At 44.8% G+C, this 16,660-nt stretch overlaps 1 protein-coding gene across 2 annotated transcripts in view; it reads right to left on the reverse strand.

Moving 5' to 3' along the window:
- BCL11B (BAF chromatin remodeling complex subunit BCL11B) overlaps positions 1-15,831 on the reverse strand; it is a 112,845-nt gene extending 97,014 nt beyond the window's left edge. For both annotated transcript variants that reach the window (XM_029064658.1, XM_029064652.1), the window contains exons 1-2: positions 15,254-15,831; positions 891-1,256 (exon numbers count right to left, since the gene is read on the reverse strand). In XM_029064658.1, the coding sequence (XP_028920491.1) occupies positions 891-1,256; positions 15,254-15,311 (424 nt within the window). In that variant the 5' untranslated portion in view covers positions 15,312-15,831. The remainder of the gene's footprint in view (positions 1-890; positions 1,257-15,253) is intronic.
- Between the last annotated feature and the right edge of the window lie 829 nt (positions 15,832-16,660).

A 16,660-nucleotide genomic window follows, 5' to 3' on the forward strand; every position in this document is an offset into this window, starting at 1 on the left:
CCCCCTCAGTTCTTCCCTACTCATAACGGCAAACAGCGCTGGAAAAGAAAAGCTGGGGCATTCCGCGGTCCTGTTAACTGTGGAGTTTGATGGAAGCCTCTCCTGAAGAAAAAGGTAAGAGAGCAAGAACATCTCCCTGCTTCTGGGGCATCAAATGTTGAGAAGGAAGAAGAGTCAAGGGAAGAGAGGAAGGTGGGGTTTTTATGGCCAAACAGCGCTGACTGGGGAAGCAGATCCAGAGAGCGGTAAGCACGGGCCCGAGGTTGCAAGGGAAGCGAGTCACCTATTCAGCAGGAACAGACAGACTCCTATGTCTCCTGGAAAGAAGCAGGGTTTGAGGAGGGGGAGTGCATATGGCATCTCTAACTTTCCAGAAGAGCTCAGGGTGTTTCAGGAAATACCCGGAAGTGGCTCACGGGAGGCCGGGGAGAGGGACTGTTCTGGTGTTTGATTTTTCTCTGCCTACCCCTTATGTGACTCATTCTGAGGGCCCAGCCCCCACCGCCCTTGGGCCCTCTACTACAACCAAACACCTTATCTGAGCCTTGTACCTGTCATGTGCTGGAGGTGCCCTCCAAGGGAAGCTCTGCATGAAACCAGAGTCCTGGAGACTTAGGGGAGATTTTCCTTGAGAAGCACCTCAGACAGAAAACACTTCCTTCCTCAGGCAGCTGCTACCTCCCCCTCCTCACCCCCACATAAAGGCATCCCAGACTTTGAAACTGTGAACCCCACTCCTCTGCTCTGAGACACTGAGGTTTCTCAAGACAGTTAAGTCCCTTCAAGAAACCTGCCGGTTAAGGCTTCATGTCACGGGCCCACCCCTGATGGGGCTCTCTTCACACGTTTGCCTGGAAGGTGAGAGGACGAGAGGGTAAAACATGCTGTACCTGCAATATTCTCCTGCTTGGGGCAAATTCCTTTTGTAGGCGTGAGAAGGCGATCATCTTCATCAGGTGTGACTTGGATCCCGATTTCCACTGGCTCTGACACTTTCCTGAGCTCGGAGCGTGATGAAGGGGGAGGACTGCTTTTATCCAGGCTCTTTTCATAGCAGGAGCCTAGCGTGCCGCTGCACTGCTTCTTCTTGTGCTCTATAAAAATCAAGATGTCTCCCAAGGGGAAGTTCATCTGACACTGTCCACAGGTTAACAAGTCGGGATCGGTCCCACCTGGAGAGAGGCTAATGCCTCCCGGCTCCGCTATTTCAAGGCTTTCATCCTCGTCGACAATCGCCGCTTCCACATGGTCGGCCTCTGCTTAGACATGGAGAAGACAAAGGAGGGGGAGGGGGACAAGGACGACAAGGACAGAGAGAAAGAAGGGTTTGAGCACTCCCAGGAATTTGAAGCGTTAGGCCACGGCCTAGATACCCAAACAAGCAGATTTATCCCCATACTTTTTGATCACTTTTCCTCTAGTTCGTCCTCTCCTCATCCCCGTTTCACCCCCCCTCCAAATGTCCCATGTTGGAAACTAAAGACTGAGCAACAAAATCATGGTTTGAGCTACCCAACCCTGCCTTCCGCACAAATCCACTACCAGCTGGAAATTCTGAAATACCAGCAGCTAAGAGTCCTCTAGACTGTAGGTTCGACGTGTGCAAGGGAACGTGTCTACCAACTCTGTTATGCTGTGCAAGTGCACAGTGCTCTGCGCACAGTAAGGGTACAATAAATTTGATTGATTGAGTGAGTGATTGAGAGCCATTTTACAGTGCTCTGGGTTTGAGCATTGTTATGCTGGCTATTATTATTCTGGCATTTGTTAAGTGCTTACTACGCGTCAAGCACTGTTCTGAAGGCTGGGGTAGATACGAGGTAATCAGGTCGGATCCAGTCCCTGTCCCACATGAGGCTCACAGTCTAAGAAGTCTCTAAGTCTGAGTACCCTTCTGAACACTGGTATTTTTATACATATATGCTTTTGCCTGTGTCTCCCCATGCTCCTCCATCCGCATGTTGGCTAGGCCAAAAATTCACATCCACGCACATTTGGAGACACATAAAGAAACACTCTAAGAGGACCGCAGAACAATTGGATAACAGGTAAATTCTAGTGAAAGCTAGATGAAAAGTGACTGCAAATCCATTTGCCGTGAGAGTTCAATTTCTTGCAAGAACAACTGTTGTTGGACTTGACAATGCTTTATTAAGACCCCAGTGATTACAAAGGATCTATTTACTTTCACTATAGAAAATTAAAACTTTAGCCTCCAATATCTCCTTGCCAGATCATCCAGGAGTTTCAAACGAATGTGATTTTTTCCTGGCCATTAGTTCCTATTTTTTAAAAACAATACACACATAGGCTTTGAACACTTCAAAAAGTATCAGAATTTTAAATTTTGCCACCCAAAGTGGGCGAAAAGTCTCCTAAACAAATGAGGATTACAAGAAATTTCAATCAGCATTTTAAAATCGAGATTATCGGTATTCTGAAAGAAGACTAAATGTCACACAAGTTTGAAATAAAGAAAACAAAATCAATTTGGTGAGAATCAGAGAAGCCAGACTATAGTAAGTTGCAGCATATTTAACAAAGCATATTGCAGACCACAGAAAACTAGAAAGCAGGAGTGCACGGAAGAAAACACGATCAGGGGCTGTGAAGCTACTGAGTGGTTAGAGCCAAGGAAGAGATCATTTCTGAGGGATCACCTACCCTACAAATATATCAAATTTCCTCTCAAAAGAAGCACAAGCTTCTTCATATGCCCCAAGCAGCACAGAAATGATAGATAATACATAGATCAATTAAACAGATAGCTAGGTGCAATCGTATATTTATACGTACATACATAGAGATGACAATCGGAATAGATGATGAAGGCCAAAAAATATTATGTATATAGAGTTTGTGAGTATAGTGTAAATGTATTTTTTCAGGTACATAAGGGGAAGGAAAAAGGAATTTAAAATTAATTGCTTGATTAAATAATGGTAGAGATGTGAAAATACCTTAGAAAATTCATTATGAAGGGCTCTGAATGTCCACTGAGTAGTGTAACAAGGAAAAACCTACAAAGTAAACTATGTGGCAGGCACAATGCAGGTCTTGGAAACAATTAATTACTTCAAAAAAATCAGATTACTTTAAAAGGAGTTTGAAGACAATACTACATAATTAATTTACCAATTTATTTTATGAAAAGATGCTCTACCATAGTGAAAATGTAATCATAAACCTTATGCTGAAAAGTGGTGCTAGGGAAGGAGAGTGAATTTCTGTGAACAGTTTGTCAGAACGGAAAAGGTAATTATTTAGTGTCTCAGCTCCCTTTAATGATCTAGCATTGAGAAATATTGTTTATATTGAAAAGCTAGCACCTTTAATTACCAATTACATATACATAATTTTAGAGCCAAAGGAGAGTACTGTGAAAACAGTTCTTTTAGAAACATAAGAGTGTACTGTGCTATATTTCTAGAAGAGAATCTCTAATAAATAGGAGGATGTCAAAATATTAAAAAAGCACAAAGGAGATAAACAAAAGAGCTGAAAAAAAACAAACTGAAAATGAGAGCTGAATCGCAACCTGGAACAATGTAAGGAAGGGGACAGAAAAAAAATACCTGTAGCAGGTTTAAAATGCCATGTCGGTGAAGACGCTACCCAAGTTAAATATGTCTTTTAAATTACTACATTTTCAGAATTTCCTAAAATATGAAAACCAACATTTCTCTCCACTCACAACTTGATCATCTTTTCATTAGGGCCAAAGATGTCTAACTCAATCTCCCACTTCAGTTTTGCTTTTTAGAAAATGTGGCACAAAATACGGCATTCCTTCAGGTCTCTGTTCACCTCCTTCCCATTTGCTGTGAAGTTTCGTTAAATTATTACACATTCATTTTCTAATTCAAGAGAAACACAGACTAATTTAAAAATTAGCCAAGTTCACATATGCCTATTCACAGGCATTCTTCTCCCTCCCTGTTTTGTCAAGGACTCTGTAATGGCACCTTTTTTTTTTGGTAACATCTGGTATTCTTTCATTTTTTGGCAGCCTTGCATTACAGAAAAATCAGCTTTTCACTTTCTTTATGCAATAAGCCCTTGTGATCCACAGTAATTGAGTCTGAAAGTATCAAAAAGATTTCTGCTATTCTGACTTTTGCTTTAAATCAGAAAGCATCTGATGAGCCTGGAAAATCCTGTCTGTAAACCCTAGACAGGCCCGACCTAACTATCCTAACCAACCGAAGTAGAGAAGGGAGGGAATCATTGAGATTATTTAAGCCTCCCCCTGAAAAAAAAGTGATACCTCAATAATGAGTGAACAACTTCCTCACTTTCCTTAACAGTCAAGACCTGGACAGAATTTCTGTTCAATTGCGGGGCTGGTTTGAACAAGGAAAAGGTGCCTGGCCTCGCCACGAGAATCAAACTAATCTCGCCCAAGTCTGAAAAGTTCATTTTTTATTTGGGTTTAAAGAATAATGACATTTGGTTGGAAAGTGAAACCTTTTAAGACAACTTCATTAACACAACATTAAGAACTGGGTTTCGCCCTTGAGAGAACAGAATTCTTACTCCAAGGGAACTTCACATTGCTGTTTTTCATGAATTTCCTCACTCCCAACTTAAAGGGAGACCGGCTGCTCTGCAACATTAGCTTAGAGTATTTCTAATGCAGAGAAATGCCCAACATACGCTTGAAGATTCTAGGCTCTCTTTATGGACAATGAATAAAGGGCATAGTCGCATAGTCTCAAGATTAAGTATGCTCACACTTAAGAGTTTTTAGAGATTCGCTCAGTAGAGACGCCCTGTGGTTTCACTTCCGTTGGTTGCTGGTTGCTGGGTTGAGTGTGTGTTGTGTGTGTGTTTGGTGTGTGTGTGTGTGTGTCTTTTTGAGGGGAGAGAGAGAGAAAGAGAGAGGGAGGAATGGAAGAGGTAGAGGAGGATTGAAGGATGAAAAGAAGGAAGAAAGATGTAACAACCCCTCTTCCAGAGATGTCCACCCTGTGATGCTTCCATGTACAAAGGGAAGGGGGGAAAGGTCTCTCTCTCTCTCTATCTCTCTCTCCCCCCCCCACACACACACACACGCATACACGCACTTACACACTAACATACACAAGCGCACACATGCACGCATCTTGCTGCATCCTCAAAGTTCTGGGGCATAGATGAACCTCAAAAATATTTCTACCCTGGTTTCATGTTGAGCTGTAGTATGGGATTTAAGAACAACAACTATGATGATAACTAACAATAAATAAAATGAAATTAAAATTGGCCGCCTATCCTTTCCGGCTGTTATTATAACATTCCTGCTTTCACTGGGTGAAATCTAGCTTTAGATTACAACCGTTACATCTCTACACATTAAAAAGCACAACATCTGTTTGATGATCTATCAGTAAAGTGTGACTGCCTCATCAGAGAAATCTGAACTTCACCAGTTTTAAAACAAGGAAAATGTGGACTTTTTATTGGAGATACTTTCAAAGTCTCCCATCTTCGTAGGCTAGATAAAGCATTATTAGGGAATTTACAAAATGCCTTTATTCCAAAAAAAATGGTTTGAAATCCCATATAAAGTATCTACTGCAAAATGAGATTTTTTTGAACATGTGGAGTTCAGCCATGTCTAAAATGTTAATCCCTAAAAAGAGCCAGTTAAAAGTACAGCACTCATAAGGTTAACCTTCATTTTAAAATGAAACAAAGCCCTGTTTCAGTCATAAAACCGTAGAAGGGAAGGGGAAGATTCCCCAAAGTATAAATTCTTTTGGGGGAGAGGGAGACTAAAATTGGAGTCCTGAAAAAAAAAAGGATCTAAATTTTAAGTAAATTTAAAAACCCAAAAACCCAAAACAAGCATATATACTCCTAACGCAAACTCTTTTAAGTCACATTTTAGCTCCAGGTGAATTTTATGGGGCTTATCTGCAGCCCTTGAAAACGGTGGTCCAAGATGAAAGCTCTGTCACAGACTTAACTCTAAGGAAGCCAGAAAAGGGCCATTCGTAAATAAAATGCTAGAATAGGATGTCCCGATGGAGATCACTGATTATCCAAAGCTCTGTCCCGAACTCACGCACCTTAAGACACCTGTATCAACGCCCCCCACAAAATAAAAAATTCAGAGGGTCTGTCCACCACTACCTCACATTCTGCCAGCACAACCTCCTCCCACCTGGTATTTCCATCCCATATATTGCTACACAGACACACACACTTCCCCCCACTACCACACAGACACAAAGACACACACACACACACACAAAGAGACAACAAAAAGGTATTTTGACCAAATTCTGACTCAAATCCAAATCCCTATTTCTAATGGTTTAACCACAATCCTGGTGAAAAGCACAAACACACTGTTGTTTTAATCAACAGCCATTCCAAAACTGTACTTTCAGGTGGTATATCCCAGACAAGACTATTTGTCAGTGTGTCAGCACACTTAGAGGAATGGGCTTAGATTTCACCCAACTGCGTGGAGCTCTCAAAGCTACTGATGTAGATTTTATACCTGCTTAGTACTAAGGCTTGCTAAATTAAGACTATTTCCCGGATGGCCTACATTTACCAATAATCTGTGAGCAGATCTTTTAATCTTTTCGGTTGTGAAATTTGGTGTGTGAGACTATACTGCGCACTTATATTACGCTAAGAGCACATTCAACAGAGCTGAACATTTTTTTGCTACCATCAGTGTTTAATTTATCTAAACCGGTAGGACATGACAACTGGAAAATCAATCCTCTGGGAAAGAAAAAAAAATCTCGGAATAGATTACCCTTAAAAATGACAAGAAATAATACTGTTATTTGAACAGAAAGAATAATAAACATCCTAGACCACGAGGGGAAGGCAGGTTGCAGATAAGTCTGTAACTTGTCGCATATGTTTTCAGAGAAATTACAGGCTGGGAAAGGTATCGGGTTGAGATTCAACGGCTGAGTCTCATTTCTTCACTGTGGAGGCTGAGGCAAGGAAAATGTGCCTGGATTGTCCACCTCTATCCCATCCATCCCACCTCTCTGGCAGAGCAGCAAAGAAAGCAGGAGCTAATGCCCTATTCTGATTGGTGCCAAGCCTCTGCTTATTTTGGAGGAAGGCTAGGGAAAAAAGAGAGAGAGGAGTGGAAATCAGAGAAGCGACAGGGAATAGTCCTGCTGCTCCTTCCTCAGCTACACCCTCTTACTCCACTCCTTTCAGCCAGACCCCACCATCCCTAAAGCCTTCCGTGCCCCACCAAGTCGACCGTCGACCTCCCAAAAGAAACTGGCCCCCGGGGAAAAAGGTAGTCTGGTACCCCACAAAGTGGAGAAAATATGAGGATCCAGGAGACTCTCAGATCACAAAGCCAATTCAGGCCAAGTTAAGAAAAGCAGGTTAGTGTCCATTTAAGAGGTGATTTGTCCCCTGGGAGAGGGTCAAGGTCACACAGTCTAAAATATAGCCTTCATAGCTAAACCATTCTAGGAATTCATATATAGGGGAGGAAGACCGGGATGAGAATTCCTGATGAACAGAATGCCAGTTCTGGTTCCAGGAGGTTCCGAGAGCACGACACATCCAAGCAACCTCTTCAGAAGAACCCTGGCTCTTTCCACCCAAGCAGAACCCTCAGGACCATTACACACTGAAAATCTGACAAACCCAAACCCAAGAGAACAAGAATCTAGGAGCATGGAACAGAAATAAGAATCCTAAAATGTGGCTTAATAAAAAGTAGAAAGTGCAGCCTGAAAAAATGGAAGGGGACTATGTCTTCATTTAAAAACCCAATTTGGCTTGCGGGGGGTGGGGGGAAGATTTACTCTTCTGAGACCTTGAGTAAGAAGGTTCTGCAAAGCTGCAAAAAGCCCAAAATCTTTCTAACTAGCTATCGCCAAGATTGCAATGATGTAATATAAAAGCACTGTTTGTTGTTAAATGAAGAGATTTGTTTTATTTAAACCTGTTTCTTGAAAAAAGAAAAGTGTACTTAAAAAAGAAAGCTCTTACTCAAGCTGGAAACTCTGAAAGTGACCAACAGCTAGATGCAGACAGTGTGACCCACGATATGCATCTGATTTCCTACGTGCATGTAGGCATTTCTACTTTTTTAAAAAATTTCATTCTCCAATGTGATTCCATTTCTGAAATGCAGTAAATGACTCCAAGGCTGACCTACAACGTTCCTGAGCCTTTGTTTGAATTTATTGAAAAAGTGCTCATTAGAACCTTTAAGCAAACATATGGATGATTTCAAGGACTCGGCACACGCAGGATAAAAAAAAAGTTTTAAAAGTAGAGATTTTTAAAACTTTTGAGTTCTTTAATATTGTGCTATTTGGGATGGAATTTCTGCACATTACCTGGGAAATATTCAGCACACATGCAAATTATCAGCTGCTTCAGAAAAAAATGAATTTCTAAAATTGAGGCAACTACACAAAAGACTTGCATATGTCAAAAATACAGAACCAACTCCCTGTGAATGCCGTACCATTAATCAAATCCCCGATCTGGTGTCACTTTTGCCAGTAAAATGATGATATCCCTCTAACCCCCCTCACTGACGCGTGTCTGCAATGCATGAAGTGTGTCCCTCTGCTTTAATTTGTTTTCAAATAGCCTGCTTTAGGCACTTTTTTTATATATTCCCTGGGAAAGGCTACTGCACAGGGCTCTAGCGAGGGTCCACAGTACAAGCTAGCCCAGATTGGGAGGGGGCGGTTTGAGGAAGTAGAAGAGAGGTGGAATAGCGAGAGAGGTCGAATTGAGCCTTGAAAGCTACAACTTATGGGGAACACATCTCTTCCCTTAGAGGTTTATAACACTTGGTGGAAAGGAATGGTGTTCAGGCTGCACATACCCATTTTGTGTGAGAAAAAAAACAATGCTGAAAGATGAAGATGCCACAATAACAGCAGTTGAATGAATCATACATTAATCAATGCTGTAGACGGTTACTGATGTCTGATTTTTTTTTCCTCTCTCCCCTCATTAAAAATATATAAATGTATCCCACGTCTAACACCGAGCAGCAGATCCATCCCCTGTAAGGTGCTTGTATTGCATCAATAACTTTAGTGTGTGTCATGATACGGTCCCAAAAGATCATTTATTTTCCTCTTGCCTGTCCAGATGTGACATGACTATTAACCTCAGGAGACCAAATTCCACAGACAGTTTCAGCTAAGGGTCGGGAACCAGAATGGACAGCCTCAGCATTAAACAACAAGCAACAACAACATATTCTCCCAGAGAGACAGGAAGTGAATAGCCCTTTTAGTAGTCTCCGTCTCCTTAGTAAGACTTTTTAAAAATGCATTTCCATCTCTGAGGGTCTCTGGCTAGTTATGCACTTTTATGGCTCCTCTTTGAAAAGTTATATATCCAAACAAGCCACGACTGGAACTATCCGGGACTTCTGCAAAGAAAAATGGTTTTCCAAGACCTGCGTAAGATCGATCGTCACCAGTTTTGAGATACTGTATGACTTCCTTCAGGGCTGCCCACTGAGCTGGCTAGCTGCTGTCTTTATGCTTACGACTAGTTCAATTCAAACATTAAATGAAGGAAAGAAATCATCAGACGAATTGCTGGTCCTCTATACTCCAGAGTGAAGGTTCTCTCTACAGCTGATGACAGCACTGGTCTTTTGTCTGACCTAATTTATTTCTCTTTCAGGTTAGAATAAAGCACGCTTTCCTGTCACAGGCAACCTCTACCCACATATTGTGCTCTAAAAGAAGACGAAAGGATATTATGTGAACAATACCCCCGGCTTGATGAATTTCTTGGACTCCCAGGAGAGAGCACTGTGATTCAGTGATCCAAGTGTGCTCTATGTATTCCCCCGAATTACAGGCTTGGGTGAGAAAGGTGTCTAGCTAAATTCTATTCACTAGGGACAGGGCATGACCGACCAGAGCTAAACCGGCAGACCCCTTACCGAGAAAGTTACGTGCACTCTGCTCCCAGAAACTTTTACACCCTGCGAGGCTTCATTTTATTTCTTTGAAGAACCTGGGATCTGATTCCTCTGTAGGACGAGATCATAGAGTGTGAGGGATTGATGAAAATTCAAATACTGCCAATGTTCTGCAAATCATTTTCCATCTATCTGAAGAGTTCCAAGTCATAAAGCTTCATCTGCTTTGCACCCACGGCTCTGCTGAATACAGAAATTCTCCTGCACTTTCCAAGCATTTGAGATATGTACATCGGCAGAGGAGGCCCAGGCACTGCGATTTATATTCTGTACCTTTGCACATTCTTCTTCGCATTCCCACACCTTCAGTGCCCGCCATTAACCTGATTACCTACCGCCACTACGCTGTCAGAATTTACAGACTGCAGAACGACGGGCAAGCCACCGTTAAAATTAATTTTAATGCGAAATGTCCACCTGGGGCCCATTTAGGAGCCAGGGGGGCCGGCCTGAAAAGAGATTTCTCCGACTCACCCTTTCATCTTACTCTGTATAGACCTCTGCATGCATATCCATACTACAACTTTACACTTTAGACGCTCTGAAGCAACATAAACTACCTCGGATAACAGTAGAATTTCCTAGCCTATTGTATCCCGGCCACCAGGAGCAAGCTCAAATGCGAACCACAATTCACCATGATATAGACTCAGAGCTCCCCCTAGCTGTCAAACCACGGCAGCGGTGAAAGCCAGAGGCACAGTTAGCCTTGCGATTCAACTCAAAAGCCAGTGAAGTTTATTTTGGAAAGTATTTTATAGCAACAAGCACTACACGACACAAAGCCATCTAGATAGGAAACGTACAAGGGAGGTATAAGGCTCGCGCGAGGCACTTTTTTTTAATCTAAAAGATCACGCTAGAAGGGAAATTTAGTTTAAAAGTCTAGAGTAAGGGGTCAATGACTAAATATCTCTAATTTGGGCTTATTTACAGGGTTCGCACTCATCCATAGGATAATCATTTTCAAATATGCCACAATCTGGCCCTTTGTTCGGGAAGATAAGATCCGTTCTGTGCTAATCACTGGTCAGTAGCCATACTGCTGAGGCACCCATACTGAAAGGGCTTGACTACTTGGCCAATTGGAAAAACAAGCATCATAAAACATCTGCATTTATCCGATAACCCGAAAAACTACTAGCCTAGTGCTACTGAATGTTTTAAAACTAATCAAACCCAAACTGCCGAGTCCATAAAAACGGAGTAAAACCTCAAAAATGCAGAGGGTACCACATATCAGCAAAGAAAGTGTCAGTGAAAATATTTTTTTTTAAAAAAAAAAGGTTGCAAAAATGTGTTCCCCGTTGTCTTCTCTTACGACTGAACTGCGAATAAAGCAAACTACTCCGCAATAATGTTCAAGACGAATACATCTTTTCATTGTCCGCCTGTGCAATTTTTAGTAGCCAACTTGTATACCTTTTAAATTCTGGAACTTCTGGTTTGCAAAAAAAGGTCCAGAAATAAGAAAAACTCTGTTCCCTTCAAAAATCGAGTCATAAGAAACGTTTTTAGAAACCTCTTTGATTCTGAAGGGCTTGTGGAAATCTGTACAGAAATGTATTCCTTGACGGCGGTGATTAGCATAAATATCTGGAAACTACAATTAAGATGAATATTTTTAAAAATAAAAATTATTCAAAGATAACAGTTACTCGTATTTACTTCCTAATCCATGTCTTTCCATTCAATGTTCTATATAAATGTGAATTCACATGGAAAATCAGTATTAATCTTCCTGGGAAACTTGTTGGCTTTGGCCAGTTCCTGAAAAATTACCCTAATTGGAGTTCGTGATTTACTGTGGTGTTTTCTTCGCTCTATCATCAAGAGCTGTTTAATTTCATTTACTTCTGTACATTTTCCTTTATGTCTGAAACCTTCAACGGGAGATTTTTCACAAAGCTCCTCCTCTGCTCCATGATCCTTGAACTGCCCGGCTAATTTTTCTACGTTTTGGTTTCTTCTTTTTTTAAGTACCGCTCACTGGGGTAAAACAGAATTGGGGGTGTTCGTACAGGGCAGCTCCTCACAATCAACTCTTTTCTCCTGTCTCTAAATTTCACGAGGTCATTATTGGGTCCTCTGCCTGAGAGGCAAAGGGCCACAGATAGGAGAAGCATTTTAAGTCGGTCCCCTTCTTTCACAGTTCATCATGCTTACCTAAAGTTACATCACTTTATGGTGAACTTGAAGATGGCAAGTAGACCAGTGAGCTTCCAGCTTATAAATAATCATTCATGTTCAGGGATAAAAATAAACTACATTTTCAGATGTTTGTTTCACATTCAAGACCTAAATGTTACCCTAAACCCCCGTGGCGTGAAACCTAATAAACTCTAGTAGAGCCCTGACAGCAAACTTCGCCTGGCCCAGGCTCCAGTCCACCCTTGAATGCGAGTCTCCTGTCAGATGTCAAAAATCCCCCATCTAAACATCTAATGATGCAGATCCCAGAAAACAGTATCAGATTCAAGTCTCCTTCTCTTCTCCTCTCCTTTCCCACCTCTCCCCCATCCCCTCCCGTCCGGAGGACCGGGGCTGCCTTGGCTATTTAATAATAAATAATCCTTCCTGAAAACTGGTCAGACTGCTCTCCCTGAAGCACCCACCCCCCACCTCTGAAAGTCTGCAAGCTCTGTGGCCTGTGTGCATGTGTGTGCTAGACGGCCTGCGTGTCTTCCTTGCTGTTGCCCCCTCCCTCCCCCCCTGAACATTTGATACCTTTTTTTTTTCCCCTTTTTCTTTTGCCTGCCCCCGCTCTGTACTGACGCTGGGTAGCGTTCTGGGGACAGATAGGCGGACAGACAGCGGACAGACACAAGGACAAATCCATCAATGGGGAGAAAAGCTGGGGAGGGAGAGGAGGGTATCCTTGCCCTCCTTGTCTCCCCCCCTTCCAGGCCCCCACCCCCCCAAGCCCTCTGTCCCAACTCCCCCCACCATTGTGCAGGCGGCTCTTCGGCTCTCCCCCTTCGGCCTCTTTTATTACCTTCCAGACAGGCGTTCAGAAGAGAGATCAAATCGAGAGCAAAACCTACCTGCTTCTTCTCTCCCTTTACACACCACTGCAAGCGGGGTTCTTTCTGCGCCACACACCGGATTATCTCAACCCCTCCAAATCCCCCCCCCATTTCCCTCCCCACCCTTGCAATTTAACCGAAAATACGTGGAGAAATTGCATTCCCTGGCAATCGAGGGGATGTCTTCAGCGTGGACGTTTTTATACTCTCTTCTCCCTCCCTCCAACACCGCCCCCCCCCCCCGAAATTTTTTTTTTCCAAAATGCCATACCTTCCAATAAAAAAAAAAACAAAATGCATTTAGCTAAAAGACCTTTGGAGCATCCAGCTCGGCGCTGGGGACAAATCTTGGAGGGTGGGGTGGGAGGAGGGAATCACCTATGGCATCTTCACCTGGGTTGGAGCAAAGGTGGACAGGGAAGAAAAAATAAAAAGTAACCCGTCCAAAAACGAAATCATTATCCCAGGTGAGAGCCGAACGCCACCCGAAATCTCTCCTCTTCGAGGAAAGCGAGAGAGTAAAAGGGGAGGGGGGTGGGAAGAGATTTCCCCACGAATTATTTTTACAAATTTTATCCGCTGCAACAAAGGGATCGCTATACCAAATGCTGCTGGCAGATGGCTTCCAAGTCTCGGGTTTTCGAGGGAGGGGAGAACCCCCTCATATATTTATATATATTTATTTATTTAAATTTTTTTAATATAACATAAATATTCGGATTTCCACCGTCTCCGGCTCAGCTCTGAGCAGCAGCTGGTGCCCCGCGCGGCTCCGGGGTCCAAGCCACATCCTTCTACGGAGGTGGGTGGGGGGGGAGCAAGCCAGAAACTGCAAGGAAACAACGCTCCGATCATCTTCACTGAGGTTTTATTTCGACTGCCAGAGAATTGTGCACCGACCAAAAAAAATGCAAAAAAAGGACACGGTGTGCACCGACCCCCCCCAAAAAAATGCAAAAGGAGAGGAACGTTTTAGGGCAACGGGGTGAGGGAGGCGTGGAGGGTAGGAAAGAGGGGTGACAGAGAAAGGGGAGCCGGGCAGCCGCCCCTCTCGCCCCCCGCCAACATCTCAGGACTGTCCTTCGCATTCCCGAGATCTCGCTCATCTCTGCAAGCTTTTTTTTTGGGGGGGGGACCTCGCTTGCTACTTTAAAAAAAAAAAGGAGCGTTGGAAAGAGCCGCTTTTCACATGGGCTGCTTTGCTTAGGATTTCCAAAGTGGGTTTGCAACCCTCCGCCCGCTGGCTCCCTTATATTTTTTCTTTTCCTCCCTCCCCCCCCCCCCCCCCCCCAGCCGGTGGGTTTGCGACGAGGAGCCGGGCGGACAGACGGACAGGACAGACACGCAAGTGACGAGGGGCGAGAGAGATGGGTTGGAGAGATCGGTGGAGACATCAGATAGGGAGGATTTCGCATGTGCGCCCCAGCCTCTTTCGCTCCTATCTGACACGCTTTCCCTATCGCAGGGATTCCCACCCCCAGCCCCCCTCCACACACATGCACGCAGACACACACACTCCGCTACACACTGAGACCTTCCCCCCCCCCCCCCAGTTTGGGAGGTTGACGGGGGATGAGTCCCTTGCAGCAGAGCCCCGGGAGCGGGGGGGGGGGGGGCAATCTCCCCTTGCAAACTGGGGGAGGGGGCTGCGGCCCTCGTCCCTCCCCAGCATCCCGGCCCCGCCGCCCGCCCTCTCCGGTCCACCTCCTCCGCGCCGCCCTCCCGGATCTCCTCCACCGTGCGGGAGTCCCAGCCCCGAGCTCCCCCCACACCTGCACCTCCAGCTCCCCCATTCCCCCACCCCCCAACTGTCAGGGGAAATCCATGCGCTCGCCAACTTTCCCCACTTCCCGGTCCCCCTCCACCCCTCCCCAATCCCGCCTCCTCCACCACCACCACCACACACATTGCACCGTGCAAGCAGATGCACAAACGTTGCGGCCGCCGCCTCCCCGTCCACTTTCCCCCCCCCCCCAAACCCTCGGCGCGTCCCCCCCGTCCCCCTTCCCCAGCTCCCCAACGGTGCATTTCCCAGCGCAAAAAAGTAACTTTGGCTTCCTCCTGCCCTCCACCCCCTGCGATTCCCCCCCCCCCGCTCCGGCTCCTCTCTGCCTTGAAAGATCAGCCATCCACCCTGCAATCCTGCTGCCCTCCTCCCCCCATTTCTTCCTTTTATTCTTATTTTTAATAACCCCCCCCAACACACACCACACACACACACACACACACACACCCCGCCAGCCCCGGATCCCGATCTCTATCGTTTCAAATTCAGACTTACGTGTGATAATCTCCCTTTGTGACAAGTGCTGCGGGTTTCCCTGCTTGCGGCGGGACATTGCCCTGGCATTTACACTGGCATCGCCCGGAGAGCTGCACTGGGTTGGGGGGGGGATGGGAGAGGGGGTGACTGGGACACAACCGTTGCTCGTCTTCCTCTTCCTCCTCTGTTTGTCTTTTTTTCCTTGCTTTCTTGCCTCCTTTTCCTCTTCGTTTTCTTTATTTTGATCTTCTTTAAAAAAAAAAAAAACTCTTTTTTTCGAATTTAAGTTATGAAGAAAAAAAAAAGAACTCTTTTGTTGCCGTTCACTAGATGAAATTCCCTCAGTTAAAAAAGCAAAAACAAAAAAAACAAGATTAGAGGGAAGAAGAAAAAAATCTTTTTTGCCTCACTTCTCCAAACTGCTTTGCCACTTGGACTTCCAATGTCTTCTTGAACTTAGAGGATTTTGCACCAGCTTTTGACACTTTTCTCCAGAGTGTCTGTTAAAGTAGGAAAGCCTCCCTTCTTCCACCAGGAGGGTAAAAAGAAAAAAAAAATAATTTTGAAAAAGATTTTTTTTAAAAAAAAAAAGAAGAAAATTGGGGACTTGTCCCTCCCTTTCCCCCCTCCCTCCACTCCTCCCCCCTTAAAAAAGAAAAACAAAAAACTGCCCCAATTTGTTTTCTGAGACTGACCCCTTTCCTAGGGAATTTTTTCTTGGGGGGGGGATAGCCCAGTAGAATCCCCTTCCCAGTTCACCTGGCACTTCTTGCCCTGGTACTTTCAATTGCCAATGTGCCCTGCACCACTTTTCACTCCTTCCCCTCGCCTGGCACAGGGGCAGGAAGGTAGGACGCAAGCCCAGTGCTGCCGCGTTGGTGCTGGCTATTACTCTGATATAGATAGATATAGATAGATAGATATATTGCAATGTGAAGATGGCGGAGTCCTGGTTCTCTAGGAGCTCTCTGTCTCTCTATGGCTGGGGCTGCCTCTGTACAATGGGATAAAATTCAAGTTCAAGTGCGGACGTGACGTTTAATCTGCACTAGAGACAAAAAGACCCAGAGAGTAGGAGCACTGGGGGCGACTAGTGGCGGCTTTTTAACATTGTACCCTGCAAGAGAACAAGACAACACACTCACACACACTCTCACACTCTCACACACGCACTCACAACCGCACCGGGCCCGGCACGGAGCGGGCTTTTGTGCATCGGTGCTCTTTCGTGCAAGAGTCCCAGCAAGGAGCGTGGATTGGGAGGGGGAAGAGAGGCAAGGGGGTGGTCGATGGGGGGGGGGGGGTTGGGCCGAAAAGGGGCTGGGGGAGGAGGGGGAAGATTGGAGGGACGGGGGACTATAAGAGAATAAAAAAATTAATTGATCTGGATGACCCCTCCCGGAGAGAGTCTCCCCCCGGGAAACG

This window comes from Ornithorhynchus anatinus, chromosome 1, assembly GCF_004115215.2.
Source record: "Ornithorhynchus anatinus isolate Pmale09 chromosome 1, mOrnAna1.pri.v4, whole genome shotgun sequence".
In the NCBI taxonomy this organism is placed as follows: domain Eukaryota; kingdom Metazoa; phylum Chordata; class Mammalia; order Monotremata; family Ornithorhynchidae; genus Ornithorhynchus; species Ornithorhynchus anatinus.